General features: G+C 38.1%; 1 protein-coding gene across 4 annotated transcripts in view; it reads left to right on the forward strand.

The window, feature by feature from the left end:
* The window catches only part of MAP4K3 (mitogen-activated protein kinase kinase kinase kinase 3), a 208,890-nt gene that overhangs the window by 84,603 nt on the left and 103,640 nt on the right, over positions 1-20,647 (forward strand). For 3 of the 4 annotated variants that reach the window (XM_056825971.1, XM_001364038.5, XM_007476998.3), the window contains one exon: positions 6,101-6,191. In XM_056825971.1, coding sequence (XP_056681949.1) covers positions 6,136-6,191 — 56 coding nt within the window. In that variant the 5' untranslated portion in view covers positions 6,101-6,135. Of the gene's footprint in view, positions 1-6,100; positions 6,192-6,294; positions 6,492-20,647 lie in introns of those variants that run through there. The other variant, XM_056826005.1, reaches the window with a different exon arrangement.

Consider the following 20,647-nt stretch of genomic DNA (forward strand, 5'->3'; position numbering starts at 1 on the left):
TAAGGGCTAGGCAATGGGGGTCGTGACTTGCCCAGGGTCACACAGCTAGGAAGTATCTGAGGCAGATTTGAACCCAGAACCTCTTGTCTCTAGGGCTGACTGTATCCACTGAGCTACTCAAATACCCCCGAGATTAATTTAAAGGACTTGTCATGAAATTTAATCAGTGATAATCTAACTTAACAGGATCAAGGTGCATAGAGAGAAATATGAAATAAAGTTGGAAGGATAGACTAGTTCCTTCTTGTGGAGGGCCTGAAATTCCAAGCAAAACGATCTTGAACTTTACCCAGGAGAGATGAGCAGCAGTATGGCTAGACTTATTTATTCATAAAGAAGTGTAATCTTGTAGTGATGTGATGAACAAATTGAAGTAAAAGACCATAGAAGTCAGACCTATTGGATTATCACACACAAACTTGTAATTAGGTGATTGTAGCAGCAATGGAGAGGGAAGGAAGGGATTCTAGCACTGTAGGACTTGGTAACTAAATGAAAATGAAAAGTGAGACCAAAGGAAAAGTCAGTTGTTTGCCAAGATTTTGATCATGTGAAATTAGTTAAATCTAGTAAATAAAGAATGTCATGTATCTTTAAATTTTTAATTCATAGAGGTTATTAGATATTTCCACTCTTGTATGGATTTAATATGACTCTGCCCTGCAATGCAATCTACAACTTCTCAGTTGGTATTACTTTGGTTTTTGTTCCTCCAAATCCTTTGGAAGGGTGTCTATCCAACATGCGGGGAGTCCTTTTAGCTCTCTTTAGGTTGCTTGGACAGCCATAGGGTATGTGGACTTTCCCTTTTTTGTTCTTATGGCTCTTTCCTGAAACTGTCCAATTTATGAATTCCATTATTGGTTTTTCTTTCCTGTCATTTATATGCTACATTAGAATTTGAAGGTTTTCCTGGAAACATAGAAATAATTGATGGCTACTTTGAAGATGGTAGGGATATCATAATTGTCTTAGAGTAAATATTTTTAATTGTTTATTGTAATTACATAAACCACATTTCTTATTCAGAATTCAACCATTGGATATTGTTTATTCATTGTACTTCAGCACTTTGAAATAATAATTGAGGTTTGTCTGAGAGAATCACAGCTCTGGGAACTCAGCCATGTAATTCTGAATTACTGTTAATTCCATTCATTGTTTCTACAGTATATTATGGAGTTTATAAATTATTTTGAATGATACCAAGATCTCCAGTGCAGGCATACAAGTTAAAAGATAAACAACACTTATTTAGACATTTAATTAAAACTTTTTTTGTTATTACATATATGAAAATCTTCAATGAGCCATTTAACAGCATGAAGAAGGTCAGATATGAGTGTATTGCCACAAATCTGAGATGAGTAGCCCAGCCTTTTTCACAAAAGTTCAATTTGTTCTTTTCCTAGAGGACTTTTTTTCAAATTAATTTTATTTTCTTTGTCAATTAGCAAGCATTTTTCTTTCCCTCCTACCTTAAAGTTCTCTTCATATCAGGGAAGGAAAAAACCAAAACAAATATGCATAGTGTGAAGGAAAACAAATTCCTTCAGTGGCCTTGTCTAAAAACATGTTCTTATTTTACATATTTTTAGTCTATCATCTCTCAGAATGTGAGTAGCATTCTTCTTATTCTTGTTTATTGTTATTCTGGAATCATGTCATGGCTGATCATTGCATTACATCTTAGGTTTTTCTGAAGTCTTTTACCATTTCTTATGGCATAGTTATATCCAAATACATTCATAATTCATGAACCATAATTTGTTCAGCCATTCCTCAATAGATTTGGTACCTCTTTAGTTTCCAGTTCTTTGCTACCACACAAAGAGCTGCTAAAAATATTTTTGTGCATATAGGTCCTTTTCTTTTTTCTTAAGTTTCTTTGGTGCCTTAGGCCTTATTTATAGTTTTGCCAAATCAAAAATAAGGACACATCAGAGAGTCCAGAGGCATAGTTCCAAAGTGCTTTCCAGAATGGCTAGACCAATTTACATCTCCATCAAAATCAACTCTTCAACATTTCTTATTTTCCTTTTTTGTAATTTTGTCATTTGATATGTGTGAAGTAGAACTTCAGAATTCTTAGATTTGTGTTTCTTCAGTTAATGATTTGGGACATTAAAATTTTTTGTTATTGAGAGTTTGGCTTACTTCCCTTAAGAAATTCCTGTTCATATTTTTTGAACATGTATCAGTTGAAGAATGGTTCTTTCCATAAATTTGAATTCATACCTTATATAAAAGATTTTTATCAGAAAAACATGCTAAAATAATCTCTCATTAACTCTTTTCCATTTCACTTAATTCCATTGATTTTGATCAAAACCTTTTTTTTTAAAACACTTTACCTTCTTTCCTATTATCACTTCTAAGACAAAAGAGTTAGCAAAGGTGAGGTAATTGGGTTAAAGTGACTTGCTCAGGATCACAAATCCAGGAGTGTCCAAGGCCAAATTTAAACGTAATTCCTCCAAATTCCAGTGCTGGCACCCTGTCCTCTGTGCCACTTAGGTATCCTTGATCAAAATCTTTTTAATTTTTCTGATTAAACATGTCTATTTTGTCCTTTGTGACTTTTTTTTTTATCTTTTATTACTTATGAATCTATAAATAGATCCAAAAGGTAATTTGTGGTTAGCCTATATTCTGAATTCCCCCCCCCCCCCCCCCGTGTGTCAGAGTGGAGAAGGATACTATGAGTCAGTCACCCCATACCTTGTGAAAGGAGGAAGAGTGTATGAGGGGTCAGTATATATCAATTACCAGGATCTTGAGTTGTGAGAATTTATTTTTCATCATATTGGTTCAGGTTTTGCTGTGTGATCACATTGAGAAATGCAGTCAGAGACAAGTGTTATTACAACTACCTCTAGGACCAATGAGTTGGGGTGGGAGTGGGGCTGCTGTATGGAAAGATGCTGCCAGTATTGGAAAAGAAAACCCAGAATATAGCATTGTTTGGGAGGAGCCAGATCTCAGGGAAAATAATGGAAAATGAGTATTGGCTAGGGAAGACCAGTTGGAGGTTATTGCAGTAGCCCAGACAAGCGGCTCAATATGAGAATTGGTGTAAAACCAAGCTAACCTGACTACATTTGGGTGTGAAAAAGAGCCAATTTAGACTATCAGATCTTTGAATTCTGGTTTGGAGGAGGGATGAGTTTTGGTAAGAATATCCTATTTTGGATGTGATATCAAGTAGTATGCCTATTTTATATTGATACTAATGACTGAAAAGCTCGTACTTTTACTTCTCTAGTCACAAAAAGATTCCCCATCTCTAAAATGTGAATTGAATAGCTACAACAGGATTGTTTGGAGGCTCAAATGAGAATGTTGATAAAATGCTTTGCAGATGTTAAAGCACTATATAAGTGTCAGTTTATATTGTTATGGCCAAATACTGAAATGCATTTGTGATCTCCTGAGTATGAGAATTGCTTTCTATGATGCAGATTCAGACTAATCCTTTTCTGTTGTACACTTTTCCACATCCATCCCTAAATTCACAAGAGATATACTAAGCATCTTGCTTTATTTTGGCATCATGGCGATACCAATTTTGAGAAGGTTGAGGGTTTAGTTCCTGAGATATCTGAAAGTAAGAAAGATCAGCAAAGGTATGGGGGGGAAATGACTATTATTACAGAAAAAGGTAATCAAGAGAATGCTAGAATTGCTGACTAGTATGCCTACTTTCTTACCTAATTCATAATTTTTATATAAATAATCAATGTATGTATCAAATATGTCCTTGGTATGGGTAAAAATAAGCAATCAGTATTCCAAGGGACACAACTGACAGAAATAGAGAATATGAGGCCAAGTTTGCAGTCTATTTCTGTGTGTATTTAAAGGCATTAGGGTAAAACATCCTCTTGAAATCTTTCTTCCATCCAGGAATTTTCCCCTTCTTGCAGTAGTATAGAAACTTGGGCCCTGGCAAAATAAGGTACAATTTACTCACCTATCAGATCTAAGGGACCCAAGGAAGGGATGATTATGTTCCAGTAAGAGGGAGATGAGGACTTGGGGCCTTAAGCAGAAGACATTGTGTAGACACAGGCACCAATAGAATTTTAAGGGTTTTCCCCCAGTAGTTTCTTGTGTACTTAATATTTTCTTTATTTTTAAAAAAAATTCTTGAATACTTGTCTTCGCTAGTCCTGTAGTGACTTCTGTTCTCTAAGACTTTTGAAACTAGCTGATAATTAATAATTTAGCCATCCAGTAGTTCATCTGGCTCAGGTGACTATTTTCTCAAATATCTTGGTATAAATTTCTTGGTATAATTATCCATTTGCATTCTACTCTGTCCATTACAGAGGTGATTCTCTGTGCCATAAAAAAGGCAAGTAAAGTAGGAATTTACCTTTATTTGAAGTCTTCCAGAAAGAACTTCAGGCTTTCTTTTGTGTATCTTATAAAGAAGCATCTTATTCAGATGTGGCTTGAACAAGATGGGCTTTGAAGTCCAACTAAATCTCAGTCTGATTTTGTGGCTTAAAGGGTTAACAGTAACAAATTTGAGTGATAGTGCAATGTGATTAATGTCTAAGAAGACACCTCTCTCTGTGCCTTAAGCATCTGGAAATCCTTAGAGATGGGCTGATAGAAAGTACAAGAGATATTGATTCATTATATTTTGAGTTCACTGAAAGAATAAGGCATATTTTTCTTCTACTCTTTAACCTTCAAAGAACTTATTTGGAATTCTCACATTGGCAGGCCAAAAAGAACTTGAGATACTATGCCAACATTATTCTGTTCTGTGTAGCATATTTATGCTACCTCAAAGGGACACACAGTTACACACTCATGCACTCACACACAGAGCTTACTAGGTAAATTCAGATACTGGTTCACAGACAGTATGATTCAATTACTCCAAATTGATGTAGCATATAGAGTAGGAAGATGTCAAAGCTAGTGATGCCAGACCTTTTAACACAAACCTATAAAAGAATATTCTTTATTGTCCTAAAAATCACATATAATCAGTTTTATCCACAAGGAGTAAGTATAATTCTGTCTCTTTATCTAGTACAATCCATCCATCCATCCATCCATCCATCCATCCATCCATCCATCCACCCACTTTCCAACCACCTCTATCTATCTATCTATCTGTCTGTCTTTTATAATTCAATTTAAATTCAATATATATTATATATTTTATAATTCAGTTTATAATTTCAATTTAAAGCTTCCCTTGGCACATACTAGTTTTCCTTCACTTATGTTGCCTGTAAATTTTAGCATTGTAAATTTAATTTGGTTGCCAGGGAAAATCCCAAATAATAAATTACCCAAGTCAACTGGAAATTTTATGGTGATTTAATTGATATAGGGGAGGAGATTAAGAAGAAGGAAGAAGGAAGGGGCTAGTACCGGGCGGGAAGATTAGGAAATCTAGAAAGTAAGGTTTTGTGTGTGAAGGAGGAAGGAATCAGCCTGACCTCCAAAGGGGCTCAGCCAAGATGCCCGAACCTGAATCAGCTCAAGGGCAAAACTCACCGCCAAACCCAGACAATAACTGCCACCACTCCAAGATGTTGGAACGCCTAGCAAGCTACCAGCCAGAGTAGCCTCTCCAGGGAAAGAGAAAGAGAGAGGAAGTGATATGCCTTATATAGACAGTTTTATGTCACTTTCCTGTGTTTTATCTGTACCAATGATGACTTAGCTTGACTTAGGACAGCCCAGGGGTCTGTCCATTTTTTTCTGCACATGTCTGTTGAAGGCAATTTCTTCAGATAATTAAATCTTGAGTTTGGTGCAGACCTTCCTAATCTTGTTAAACTAAGTAGGGTAGAGAAATGCAGGGTTCCCAAGACCTGGTTCTGTTAGTCCAAGTATCTCTATTATTATTAATTAGGAAATAGCTAAATCAGATCTTCTAAAGTATGGTCTGATTAGGGTGGAATAGTTTTAAAATTCACATGCCATAATTGTACCTTGACAGATAATAATTATCATGACTGAAGTTGTCATTTAAAAAAGATAAACAACATATTCTAGAATTGATAAGACATTTAAATTTTATTTTTGATGAATAGGAAACTATTAAAATATTTATTTTTTTCTCTTTCAGGAGAAGACTTTGCAGTTGTGCAGCAAGAAATTATTATGATGAAAGACTGTAAACACTCAAACATTGTTGCTTATTTTGGCAGCTATCTCAGGTATAGTGTTTGCTTTCTAAATTAAAAAAAATTATTTATGAATTGTAAAGAATGAATATATCAGTATAGGATTATGACAAAATAAACTATGCAATTCATTGTTTTTATAATTCTCTTTATATTTTGTGAACTAAGAATATAACTACTTTTTTGTCCTTTTCCCACACAGAAAGACATTCTTTTGAGGGATGGTTTGGGGAAGCAATCAGTTAATAAGCAAAATCATTAGTACATAACTAAATTCAATAGCATATGCAATGTTCTGCTTCCATAGTTCCCCACCTTTTCAAAAGAGGGAAGGTAAGTTCTAGCATCTCTTTTTCTGGGCCAAACTTAGTCTTTCAAATTACCTAGATTCCAGTCTGATGATAGATATTTTTGTTCTTTTAATTCACATTGTTGTAGTTGTTTATATTTCCTGGTTTTGCATATTTCAATTGGCATCAGTTTTTCTCAGTTTTCCCTTGCTTCCTTGTTTTTCATGTTAGTTGTTTCCTACCATGCAATAATAATAGTCCATTATATGCTTCACCACATGGTTTAGTTGTATGTCACTAGATGGACATTTGTTTCCTTTCCGTTCTTTTCTGAATTTTATTTTCTTTTTCATTTTCTTTTTCATATCCATTTCATTCATTATATTCATTACATTCTAAACCCTTACTTATTCTTTTATTTTCTCTGTATCTCTCTGGGATAAAACTCCTAAACTACTAGGTTTGGACTTCCTAGTCTGTCCAATTTATTTCCTTTGGACATTTCACCTCATTGCCCCTTTTTTCTCTTGTACTTCCCTCTTAGAGAAATCATTTCAACACCTCAGTGTCTAACAGAAGCAGTGTCACATAGTAGCCACATTGTGTCCCATGTCTTGAGGCCCAGCCACCATCCCTTCCTCACTCTGGGATTTTGTCCTTGTATTTAAGTGTTAGATAATCCAAGGTTACTGCTACCTCAGATTATGAATGTAACCTTGTGGCTCACTCTCCCTAACCCCTCACCAGTGTGCTTCCAATTAACAATCAAACAGACTTCACTACAAGGAAATTAACTTAATTTGCTAAGATAGCTTAGCAATAACTGGTGTGCAAAAAATCTCTCCTCCAAAGCCTGAAATGTATGTACTTTCCCATAATTACATGTTGATTTGTGGGAGAAGTGGGCACATGTAGAGAATCTGTGGGTCAAAGGGGTGAATAACAGCTCTTGGTACTTGGAGCCTGGGGCCCCTTTTAACCTTGTTCCGCTGAGCTCCTGGGATCTGTGACCCTGGCCTTCAGCCAGCTCAGCATCTCCTTAGTGGGGGACAGTGATGCACCCTGTCTTACTGCCCTGGCTCCTCCAGTGATAGAGGCAGTGAGTTGAAGGAGCTGGGGAGAGCATTTCCCCTTCCCCCAGAAAACATCTCACCCTCAGGAGCCTGAGTTTTCTCCTTCCCTTAGCATGTTTGGGTAGTGGATAAAGTGCTAAACCTAGATTAGGAAGATCTGATTTCAAATCTAGCCTTAGTTATTAACTGCTTGATCCTAAGCAAGTGACTTAAACTCTGTCTTGGTTTCTTGAGCTTTAAAATGGGGATAATAGAGCCTATTTCCAAGGGCTGTTAGGAAGATCAAATGAAATATTTGTAAAGCTGTTCTACCTGGGCCAGATGTCAAAGGGAGTGAATTAAAAGTGAAGTCATTGCTAGAAAGGGTTAGATACTTATTTACCTTTCTTGTATGTCTGTCATTTCCCATAATTTATGAGTTGAATAATATAGGCTTTTTTTATTGTCAGGAATGCTTCAAGTGTTAGCCTTTTGCCCAATGTTCATCTCTTTGGTTGATGATTAAGCTCATATTTGGAAGTTATGTTGTTTCAAGTCTAAGCTTCTTTGGTTTTTGGAATAGATGACTGCATTTTCAGTGACATTTTCTTTTGGATGTGAAATAATCCTGTGTTATTCAAATTACCTTTCCTTCCTACTTTCTCTTGACTGCTTGCAAAATTTTTTGTTTTTGAAATTCTTAGTTTAACCACTTCATGTCTTAGAGTATTTAATACAGAGGCTTTTCTGGTGACATTCTTTTGAGTCATCTTGGTCAGTGCTTTGTTATTTCTGTTTATAAGTTTTAGACAGTTTGGGTCGTACATTATAGCATTCAGGTTTTTTGATTTGGCATGCTCTGTTGCAAACCTGGATTCCTTCAATTATCTCTGTGAATCACAGCCCCTTTGTTTTCTATAGAGTATGTATATTATATTCTTGGTGCTCAGGGAGGGGTAGTATCTCTGGTATGGAGGGCTTGTCGTGCCCTCCTGGGGCAGCTCTCCAGCCTCTGACCCCCATCTGACACCCAGCTCTCACTTGGGGCTCCCAGTAGCTGCTAGCGTGCGGCAGTGGCCAAACCCTGGGCAATAGCTTTGACAGGCCGGCTAAACCTTGTGAGGGTAGCCAGGTCGTCCACCCCTGGTGAACCAGGGCTTTGCTCACCCAGCATGTGAAGACTGCTTCGGTGGAACAGGCGGAAGAAACCAATAAGCCGGTTCAATGGCTGAGATGGCGACGCAGCAAAGCACTGTGGAGTGCTTAGGGTGTGTTGGAGCACAAAGGACAACACGGCCACCCAATGCAGCTGAGGAAGTCTCCAGGTGTAATGACTTTTCATGCCACTGGACCCAGGCTTCCAACGCCGAGAGAGTGGGACTGTCTCTGTGCATCAGCTTTTCCACTTAAATCTCCTTCATGCACAAGTATCTTGACCCCGTCCACCCTCTTCAAGACCTGCAGCGATGGGGGAGTGGTGATGCAACAGGTGGAGGTGACCACTGGCATTGTCATTCTCAGTCACCGAGAGACTACCACTAGTATTATTGCTTTTCTTTTTTTGACCTTTGCTTTTTGTCTTGGAATCCATATTATGTACTGGTTATAAGACAGAAAAGTGGTCAGGGCTAGGCAGTAGAGGTTATGTAACTTATCCAGGGTCTTATTGCTAGGTGTATCTGAGGTAAGATTTAAACCAACCCCCACCCCCCATTCCCCACCTCCACCTCACCCCCACCACCAAGAGTATGTTACTAGAAAAGCAGAGGGAGGTGCCTTCCCCCCCTCCACCAAGCCTGATAACATTGTTCTACATCCCCCGCCCCTCTGCCTAGCAGCCCAATGGGAGCACACAGGGTGGGAAGGTGGGCATCTCACAGGTTACAGAGCTATAGGGGAATAGAGCACTGGGGCCACTCCCCTCCCCTCTCTACACTTGCTGAGAATATTTCTCAATCATCTGCCTCTCCACCTGAGGCTGCTAGTGCTTCCTTCCTCCCCTATGTGGGGTAAAGGGTGGAGGGCATGGTGTGACATTTGTTCTCTGGGGTGGGAGTGGCACTCAGTCTAGGGGGTGGGGTCAGGGCAGGTCACTGCTCTAGTTCCTTTCATGAGATAATGGCAATGTGATAGTCTTTTCTTTTTGCATGGATACAAAAAGGACCCCAATTCTAAAATTGTTCTATTTCATAGTTCTTTTGTCTGTGTTCTTATTTATTTCATAGTTCTTTTCTTTCATAAAATTATTTTCTGAGGGATGGGATGTTATCAAGGTATAGGGCAGTGCCTCAGGTACAAAGGATCAGAATTATAGCTGCTTAGTTTTTACATACCAGTATAGACTGTTTTAAAAAAAGATAAAAGAGAGGTTTTATGTCCCAATGGGAAGCTTGGATTTTTGGTTTGGAGAGGGGAAAGAGAGGAGAACCCCCTTCCACAACGTGGGGTAAAGGGGAGATAGCAGATGTAATGGGTTGGCTCAGAGAGAGGAGAGGGGGTTTGAAGGTTTTCCCCCTTCTGCTTTCCCTCCTTAGCTAAAGCTGCTCTACCCAATTTGCTCTTGTCCCTCTTGTCCCCCCTCCACTAGAGTTCAAAAGGTCTCCCCTTGATCCATTCACTCACACTCAAGAGAGAGAGAGAGAGAGAGAGAGGACTTAAATACCCCTCTCCTTAGGCTGGGCCAAAGGCCCAAGCCCTTAGATAGCTGAGGCAAAGAAAAGAGATCAGTCCCTATCACTCACGTGACCAAAATGGAGAAACAGTCTCAGGGGCCTCCACCTACAGACTCCTTCAGAGCAAAACCTCTCAGAGCAAAACCTCCTCTCCTCCTCAGACCCCACTATCTTTAAGGACACCATCTAAGTCCCCTCCCCTCAGTTCTCACATCTACCAATCACTGTCGATGTCTCCCCTGTGCCAATGATGGCTCTCGCTTAACCCAGGACTGCCCAGAGGTTTGTTTCCTTTGCACATGTCTGTTGAAGGTCATATTCTCAAATAATTAAATATTGATCTTTGCTGCAGCCCTTCCTAAATCCTGTTACTCTGAGTAGGGTGGAGATTGTAAGTTCCAAGACCTGGTTCTGTCATTCCAAATATCTCTATTGTATCAATTCTAAAATCAATCATGACTCAAAGAACTTCCTGTTCTATGCTTGAGCATAGGTCAAAGCCCTTTCCATTGTTTAGCAAAAGGTTTCTGTCCTAAAGTAGTCTTAAGTAGGGAGGAGAAGGACCCTCCCATGCCAAGGGTTTTCACATTCCAATAGAGTTCTTACTATCAGTTGGAAATTTTTTCAAGTATGAAAATTCCCAATGGGGAAATTTCCAACATTCATAAGTCTAAGAAATTTTAAGGTTTACAGAACTCAGGCCTTGGCAGCCTGAGCCCCCTGAGAGAAAGTCAGGTTGACTCACCCCTGGACAACAGGAGCTGAGGTAAAGTCTGCTCAGGTTTCTCTTCAGAAGTCCCTTCAATTGGGAAGTGTTAGGGGGAAAGATTTCCAGTCACCAGCAGAAAAAGTGGGTAACCCTCAGGAAAAAGTCTTTTCCCACCTTCTCTCTTCCGCTTCTCAAGACAAAGAGACTCACTGCTCTCTCCACCAGTGACTACTCCTCCTTCTGGATTCCACTCCTGGGGCATGCCCCTCCCCCATCGAGGTGATCAATTTCACATACTCTTCAGTCTGGCATTTTTTCTCTAGTGCCAGCCTCTGTCACAAGACTCACTTCAGAGATATTTGAGGCAGCTCCTAATCTCACATAGAAAAGTAGATATTAGATTAAAATTTAAAACATAGTAGAAAAAGACTACAAAAAAATCACACCATAATAAGTTAAGATAAACAAAGCAAAGCCCCTTCAGCTGTCTTGGGTCTTACAGTGATCCTCTCAATACCACTATATGTGGAATAAGAAAATCAGAAAAAGTATGTTTCACTTCTCTATGTTATGAAACCAGAAAGTATATTTATTAACACAAATGAAAGGATAGCCTAAGACCGCTTTTTAGTTACTGTCCTTGTTTCTTTAAATCTCTTCATTTCCTGAGATAAGGACTTCACAAAGCCTTATATAATTTAACTTAAGAACATAACTCAGTGTGAGGCATACACTTACTAATGATGGACCTAGAAAGATTTTATCTTGGAAGAAGGAACTTTGTTTAACTTTTCATCTCATTTCAGAGTACTTTAATGAGGAAACAATACATATTTATGTCCGTTAAAACCAATGGTATATCAGTGTGAACAGTGAAAATGATTCTTGTGTTCTCCCTATGAAGACCCCTTCTGATATTATCAAAGTCATAGCATAATTGAATGTTAGAGATAGAAGGTACCTTTAGAGATCATTGAGTATGGTGTTGGGGAACTTTTTTTTTTTAACCCTTACCTTCCATCTTAGAATCAAAACTGTGTATTGATTCCAAGGCAGAAGAATGGTAAGGGCTAGGCAATGGGGGTCAAGTGACTTGCCAAGGGTCACATAGCTGGGAAGTGTCTGAGGTCAGATTTGAACCTAGGACCTCCTGTCTCTAGGCCTAGCTCTCAATCCACTGAGCTACCCAGCTGCCCCCCTGGGGCACATTTGATTGGATGCTGATTCTTTTTTCTCCCTCCCACCCCACTCCACTGCCTTTAGCAAGCCAGCAAAAAAATCCTAGTAACAAATATGCATAGGCAAGCAAAACAAATTCCAACCCTGGCCATGTCTAAAAATGTGTATCTCATTTTCCATCTTGAATCTATATTTCTGTCAGAGGGAGGATTGGTGGCATGTTTCATTATCAGTTGAGCCACGAGTGATCAGCATTCTTAAGTTTTGTTTTGTTTTGTTTTTTAATTTTATTTTTGACTTTTTAAACATTATTTTATTTGGTTATTTACAAACATTATTCATTGGAAACAATGATCATTATCTTTTCCTCCCCCCGCCCCCCTCCCAACACTTCTCCCATAGGCGGCTGGATTTCACATGTGTTCTTGGTTCAAACCCATTTCCATGTTGTTGGTATTTGCATTTAGAGTCTCTCCTCAGTCATTTCCTCTCAGCTGCTGTAGTCAAGCAGTTGCTTTTCATCGGTGTTTTTACTCCCACAGTTTATCCTCTGCTTGTGGATAGTGTTTTTTAGATCCCTGCAGATTGTTCAGAGATATTGCATTGTCCCTAGTGGAGGAGTCCATTACCTTCGATTGTACCACAGTGTATCAGTCTCTGTGTACAACGTTTTCCTGGTTCTGCTCCTTTCGCTCTGCATCACTTCCTGGAGGTTGTTCCAGTCTCCGTGGAATTCCTCCACTTTATTATTCCTTTTAGCACAATAGTATTCCATCACCAACATATACCACAATTTGTTCAGCCATTCCCCAATTGAAGGGCATCCCCTCATTTTCCAATTTTTTGCCACCACAAAGAGCGCAGCTATGAATATTCTTGTACAAGTCTTTTTCCTTATTATCTCTTTGGGGTACAAACCCAGCAGTGCTATATGGCTGGATCAAAGGGCAGACAGTCTTTTATCGCCCTTTGGGCATAGTTCCAAATTGCCCTCCAGAATGGTTGGATCAATTCACAACTCCACCAGCAATGAATTAATGTCCCTACTTTGCCGCATCCCCCCCAGCATTCATTACTTTCCATAGCTGTCATGTTAACCAATCTGCTAGGTGTGAGGTGATACCTCAGAGTTGTTTTGATTTGCATCTCTCTGATTATAAGAGATGTAGAGCACTTTTTCATGTGCTTATTAATAGTTTTGATTTCTTTGCCTGAGAACTGCCTGTTCATGTCCCTTGCCCATTTATCAATTGGAGAATGGCTTGATTTTTTGTACAATTGATTTAGCTCTTTGTAAATTTGAGTAATTAAACCTTTATCAGAGGTTTTTATGAAGATTGCTTCCCAATTTGTTGCTTTCCTTCTGATTTTAGTTATATTGGTTTTGTTTGTACAAAAGCTTTTTAATTTGATGTAGTCGAAATTAGTTATTTTACATTTTGTGACTCTTTCTATGTCTTGCTTGGTTTTAAAGTCTTTCCCTTCCCAAAGGTCTGACATGTATACTATTCTGTGTTTACCTAATTTACTTATAGTTTCCTTCTTTATGTTCAAGTCATTCACCCATTTTGAATTTATCTTGGTGTAGGGTGTGAAGTACTGATCTAATCCTAATCTCTCCCACACTGTCATTCTTAAGTTTTTTGTCTTAACAAAGATGATGGTATACAAATTGTTGTCCATGCTCTACCCATTTCTCTCTGTATTGGTTCATATAAGTCATCTTATGTTTCTCTGAAACATTCCCTTTCTTTTCTCATAGTAAAATACTGTAATGAATAAAATTAATTTTAGAGACTTTATACTAAGTTATAAGTATTTAGTAGTAAAGAGAGGGAGAAGATAACTTCCAGTTTAACTTCCCAAAGAACCTGGCTGCTGTTGGAAGTCATAGTTTCTGGATTTCCAGCCCACCTGGTCTTCTCCTGTGGCAGGTGGCGTACGTCACCATTTTCCAGAGATGGCTTACCTAGATAATCACCAGGGTGGCTTCCAGAGAACTCCTTTCACTAGCCCAAAAAATGGAAAAGAGCTCTACCCACTTCATCTGCTGACATTGCACGCTCAGTCTAAACCCTTCCCCTAAGATTTTCTAACTGACCAGTCACATCCCTTGATTACAACAGTCAGGAATCTCACCTGCCATGTTGGCAAATTAAGATACATGACTTCTAGGCCCAATGGCAGTTTTTAAAAATCCCGAACACTTTATTAGGGTGAATGTTTTAACAACCACATCTCAATTTATCCTCACAACCGCCTTGGAAGGTGGATGCTTTTATTATATAATACATTATATAATTATATGATATAATTTTAATGTTACACTGTAATTGTATATTATAGTTTATATGTATTATGATTAGATGAGGAAACTGAGATGGACAGATGTTAAATGATTTGCCCAGGGTCACAGTGCTAATAAGAACCTACATCTTCTGAACCCAAATCCCACATTTCCCCAGTGCTTTTAATGAAGATGCATAGCTTTAAAGGGTTAGTTGAACTTCTGGCAGCAGTTTTGGTTTGGCCAATCTTCATTACTCTAGTCTTTGAATTTTTTTGCCCATGATAAACATTATTTTCCCTACCAATGGTTCTTATTTTCATAGAAATCTTAACTGATTTTTGAACATCAAGAAACCTTAAACCACACAGTAGAGAAATCAGTAACTCTTTCCCTTTCCTGTCCCCCTCACCCCATGCCAAGTATTTCTGAAGTTTTTGCTTATTTTCTGAGAATTAATTGGGCTTTTTCCCAGTGTTTCTTTCTTAGTAGTGGTGGGAAAAAATTTTGTCTTAGCATGTCAGTTCTTGGTGTTTCTTTCCATTTCTGACCACACTCCTTTGTACTTTGTTGGGACTGCTCCTCTTTGATGATTCTTTAAAATTTTATTTAATTAGTCAATTTAAAACATTATTTCTTGGTTACATATTCTTTCCCTCCCCTCCTCCCGCCCCTTCTCATAGCCGACACACAATTCCACTGGGTTTTTACATGTGTCCTTGATGAGAACCTGTTTCCATGTTGTTGATGTTTGTACTGGGGTGATCATTTAGCGTCTATATCCCCAATCATATTCCCCTTTGACCCATGTATTCAAGCAATTGTTTTTCTTCTGTATTTCTAATCCCACAGTTTTTCCTCTGAATGTGGATAGTTGTTCAGTATCACTGCATTGCCACTAATGGAGAAGTCCATTACATTCAGTTGTACCACAGTTTATACCAGTCTCTGTGTACAATGGTCTCCTGGTTCTGCTCCTTTCACTTTGCATCAATTCCTTTAGGTCATTCCAATTTACATGAAATTCCTCCAGTTCATTATTCCTTTGGGCACAGTAGTATTCCATCACCAACATATACCACAATTTGTTCAGCCATTCCCCAATTGAAGGGCATTCCCTCATTTTTCAATTTTTTGCCACCACAAAGAATATCACTATGAATATTCTTGAACAGGTCTTTTTCCTTTTCTCTTTGGGGTATAAACCCAGCAGTGCTTTTGCTTGATCAAAGAACAGTCTTTTAGGGTTTATTATTTATATTTTTGTAAATATTAATCCATATTACCTAGATTGCCATATTTATTGCCATATAATTGGGAGTTTTTAATGATTGCCTTAATTTCCTCTTCATTAGAGGTGAGATCTCTTTGATACTGTTAATTTGGTTTTTTTCTTTCCTTTTTTAAATTAGATTGACCAGTACTTTGTCTATTTTGTTTTTTCAAAGTACCAGCTTGTACTCTTATTTATTAAATCAATTGTTCTTTGTATTTCAATTTTATTTTCTCCTTTGATTTTTTAGGATCTCTAATTTAGTCTTCATCTGAGGATTTTGAAAGGATGTCTCATCATTGTTATTTTATTCAATGAAATTATTGTTTCTGTGATTTGTTATTTAACTGATTTTCAAGAATTGTATTTAATTTCCAATTAATTTTTGATTTGGCTTTCCATGTACCCTTATCTGAACAGGTTGCATTCATTATTTCTGCTCTTTTGCACTTGTTTGCAATGTTTTTATGCTCTAGTTACATGGTCAGTCTTTGTGAATGTCCCATGTGCTGCTGAAAAGGTGTATTTGTCCCTATTTATTTTTCTCCACATATCTACTAACTAATTTTTCTAATATTTCATTCACTTCTCTTACCTCTTTCTTACTTATTTTTTGATTTGATTTATCTAGTTCTGATAGAGGAAGGTTCAGGTCTCCCACTAGTATAGTTTTTCTTTCTGTTTCATCCTTGAGCTCCACTAGTTTATCCTTTAGAAATTTGGATGCTATGCTATTTGGTGCAAACATGTTGAGTACTGATATTTCCTCATTGTCTATACTGCCTTTTATCAGGATGTAATTACCTTCCCTGTCTTTTTTGACTAGATCTATTTTTACTTTGTCTTTGTTAGATATTATGATTGACATTTCTGCTTTCTCAGTTGATGACCAGTAGATTTGTCTTCATCTCTTTTTTACCCTATGTGTGTCTACCTTCCTCATGTGTGTTTCTTGTAGACAACATATGATAGGATTTTGGTTTCTAATCCACTCTATTTGCTTTCATTTTTATGGGTGAGTTCCTTCCATTCACATTCAAAGTTACTATTACCAGATGTGTATTTCCCAACATTTTGATTTCCACTCCTAGTCCTGCCCTTTCTTTTTTCACTGTTTCCTTCTACACCAGTGTTTTGTTTTTAATCAATATCCCTAATTCCCACCCTTATTTTACTTCCCTTTCTACCCCCACCCTTTATTTTCTTTACAGTCTTTTTAACCCCCCCCCCCCCAAACCTTTCCCTCCCTTGTATTACTTCTCTCACCACCAGTCCATTTGTTACCCTTCTACTTCTCTATAGGGTGCAAATCAGTTTTCTGCCCCAATGGATTTCATTGTTTTTCCCTCTTCGAGTCAATTTCAATGCTCATAAGAATTGAATATTTCCTATATCCAACCTCTTTATCCTTCCAGTGTATTGGTGTTCTCCCCCACTCCCACCATGTGCTTCATGACATATAAATTTACCCCATTTTATTTCTTTTTCTCATTTCTCTTAGTATTAACCTATTTATTTACTTCTAGTTTTATGTTTATCTATCTATCTATCTATCTATCTTGGCATTTCATCCTATACAGTTTGTCACTGTTCCCTCCAAGTATAATTCTTCTAGCTGCCCAGGTGATAATAAAAATTTTTAAGTTACCAGCATCCTCTTTTCTTGTAGGGATACAAATCATTTTAACTCATTGGGTCCCTTAAGAAAAGTTTTTTTCCCCCTTTCTTAATTTCCTTTTGATGATTCTCTTGAGTTCTGTGTTTAGGCATCAAATTTTCTGTTCAGGTCCGGTCTTTTCTTTATGAATGCTTGGAAGTCTTCTATTAAGTGATCATACTTTCCCCTGTAAGAATAGAGTCAGTTTTTCTGGGTAGTTGATTCATGGTTATAGACCTAGTTCCCTTGCTTTCCAGAATATCATATTCCATGCCTTTTGGTCCTTCAGTGTAGATGCAGCCAGACCCTGTGTTATCCTAACTGTGGTTCCATGGTATCTGAATGACTTCTTCTTAGCAGCTTTTAATATTTTTTCCTTGGTCTGGTAGTTCTTGAATTTGGCTATAACTTTCCTGGGTGTTGTCAGTTGGGGATTAAGTATAGGAGGTGATCTGTGGATTCTTTTAATCTCTATTTTTCCCTCTTGCTCTAGAATGTCGGGGCAGTTTTCTTGGATAATTTCCTGTAATATGACATCCTGGCTTTTTCTTTCATCATGATCTTCTGGTAGACCAATGATTCTTAAGTTGTCTCTCCTGTAACGATTTTAAAAATCTTCTGTTTTGTGAATGAGATGTTTCATATTTTCCTCAATTTTTTCATTCTTTTGATTTTGTTTTAGAGTTTCTTGCTGCCTTGTGAAGTCGTTTGCTTTTAATTGTTGTTTTCTAGTTTTTAAAGATTGAATTTCATCCCTGATTTTTTTGGTCATCCTTCTCCTTCTGGTCTGATTTTCTTTGGAGGTCATCTTTCATCTCCTTTGCCTCATTTTCAAGCTGCTTAATTTTGGCTTTCAATAAACTATTTTCTTGTTTTAGTTCAAGTGCCTCTGTTTCCAGATGACTTATCTTGCTTTTTAAGTTTTTCCCAGCCTCTCTTGTTTTTTGAGTTCTTCCAAAGCCTGTGTCCAATTTGCTGGAGTTTGTTTTTGCTTGGTATTCCTTGATCTTCCTCTGTTTTATTTTCTTTGTTCATTGCTTGGATACAAACTATCAATTGTAATTTCTTTTTCTGTTGTTTGCTTATATTTTCCCTTTCTTTCCCCCTATATTTGTTCCTCTTATTATATGCTGAATCTGTGGGTTTGGGCTATTCTGCCCTGTCTTCTCTGCTTTGCTGATTGGTCAGGGTGAGCCCTGATGCTAGATCTTCCCCAGCTGTCAGCAGAAACTGAAAAGGAGCTGGGCTTCCCACCTTCTTATTAAGGTCTTCTGTGCTAATTGCATCCTTCACCCTTGGAGTTTAGACAGCTGGTTCTCAATGGAGTCAGTGAGGGAGGGGTGTTGGATCTTGAGCTTCCCTGTCCTCTGAAGGATATCTGCCCTATTGATAAAATTAAGGCAGGTGGAGTTGATCTTGCAGAGCTGGATATGTCCTGAGGCCAAAACCTGGGTAAGGGGCAATATGGAGTGTCTGTGATTGGGCTGCCTTCTGTGAGCTTCTCCTCCAGTTGCCTCTCCCGTAGCCTGTGTTCAAAGTCCTAAGCCATGCACAGCTATGCTCACAAAGTACCCCCTCCGGACTAGCGCCCTTGCGGGCCCAAGGATTCCAGCCACTGCTAGAGTTTCAATACTCTAGGTGGGAAAGGGGTCCTGGGACCTTCCTTCTTCCTTCCCCTTGAACTCAAGTGTTCTAGAATTAAGACTTTTGGGGGGCATATCTTTTAAGTTGAGTCCAGCAGGAGGGTTCCTTTGCTCTGTCCTGTTAGATTTGGTTTTCAGTCCCCTAGAAGCATTTTGTTTTTAATCAGTGAGGAAGGGTTTTCAGAGATCTCAACTTTCCTGTCTCTATGCCGCCATCTTGACTCCACCCCTCCTCTTTGATGATTCTTGAAACCCTTGACTTCCTCTTCTTACTCAATAGCTGCTGCAATATCTATTTTATTGAAAATTTTTAGGAGCTACAACTTTTCCATATTTCCTTAGAGTGAAAGCCATTCTTAAAAACTTCAGCAATGAAATGCATTTTTTTGGCACAAAATGCAACATGCAGCTATAAAAGAGAATTCTTTGTCTATCTTGAGTTAAAACTAACTTAAGTACCCCTACTTAGTACATCAGTAGACTAAAGACAGGATTAACTCTCCTTTGTCTAATTTTGAATTGAATCAACAAGAGCTTGAACACCTTACTTAGCATTTGGTGGAGGAGCTCTCCACCCTTTCAACTCAATCATCCAGGAAATGAGATTTCTCACTTCAGTTAGCTAGGACTCTATGAACTCTTTGATGAGTATTCATTTCTCCATAAGGTGAGATTTAGAAAATTCACACCCTTAGATGAGAACTTAACCTTCAGAAGGTGAGAAGTCAATCCCATAGTCAATGCCCCCTGGGCAATGCTAGACAATTTGGGAACTGTGATTGGCTCCTATGAAGAGGGACAGGGATAAGAATATCCTTACATTCTGTCTTAGCATAATTTTTAAGACAGAAGACTAGCAAGGGTGTGTGGCATTTGAGGTTAAGTGACTTATCCAGAGTCTTTCTGCTTGGAAGTGCCTGATATTAGATTCGAACCCAGGTCCTTCTGACTCCAGACCTAGCATTCAGGTTACTGTGCTACCTAGATCCTCCTCCATCCTGTTTCATCTGTCTTAGGTCAAACAATCTGAATTAGCTTAGTATCAATAGAAATACCTATATATAGATCTATTCCTATCTTAGGAAGAAACTTACATCAATATTATCGCTTATCCCAAGTAATCACACATCAGGGTGTGTGTGTGTGTGTATGTATTCTATGTCTAAAAGGTAACATGACATCATGGCACTGGAACAAGGAAGACACAGTTTTAAGACTTGTTTCTGTCCCATACTGGCTGTATCATCCTGAACACAGGCTCCAGGGAATTCTCCAAGATTTTAAATTGTAAGGAAGATGTCCACTTGTATTGGTAGGGGGAATTTCCTCATTCAGGAGATCCTTACAGAGCTGGGAAATCATAATTTTAGTTTCTATCCATATGTAGATTTGTGTGCATGTATATGTGTATATGTTTTGTGTTTGTCATTCAGTTATCTCTTGATCAGTGGTGCTTAAATGATAATAATAATAAAAGAAATACCTAAGCTTTTATCTACTTTAGATATCTACTTTTATCTACTCTGTTCAGTTAAGAGGCTCAGAAGGGTGAAAATGATTACCTCTGATTCTCATCTAAAATAATTTTTGAATTCAAGTTCCAGATGACCTGAAGTATGAACTTCCTCAATGTCTGTATCAGGAACTAACACATTCTTGACCAAGTTATTGAACAATATTAACAAGTTAGTAAAATCCATTTGAATCCTAGAAAAACTAAATTGGGG

The sequence above is a fragment of the Monodelphis domestica genome, chromosome 1, assembly GCF_027887165.1.
Source record: "Monodelphis domestica isolate mMonDom1 chromosome 1, mMonDom1.pri, whole genome shotgun sequence".
NCBI lineage: Eukaryota > Metazoa > Chordata > Mammalia > Didelphimorphia > Didelphidae > Monodelphis > Monodelphis domestica.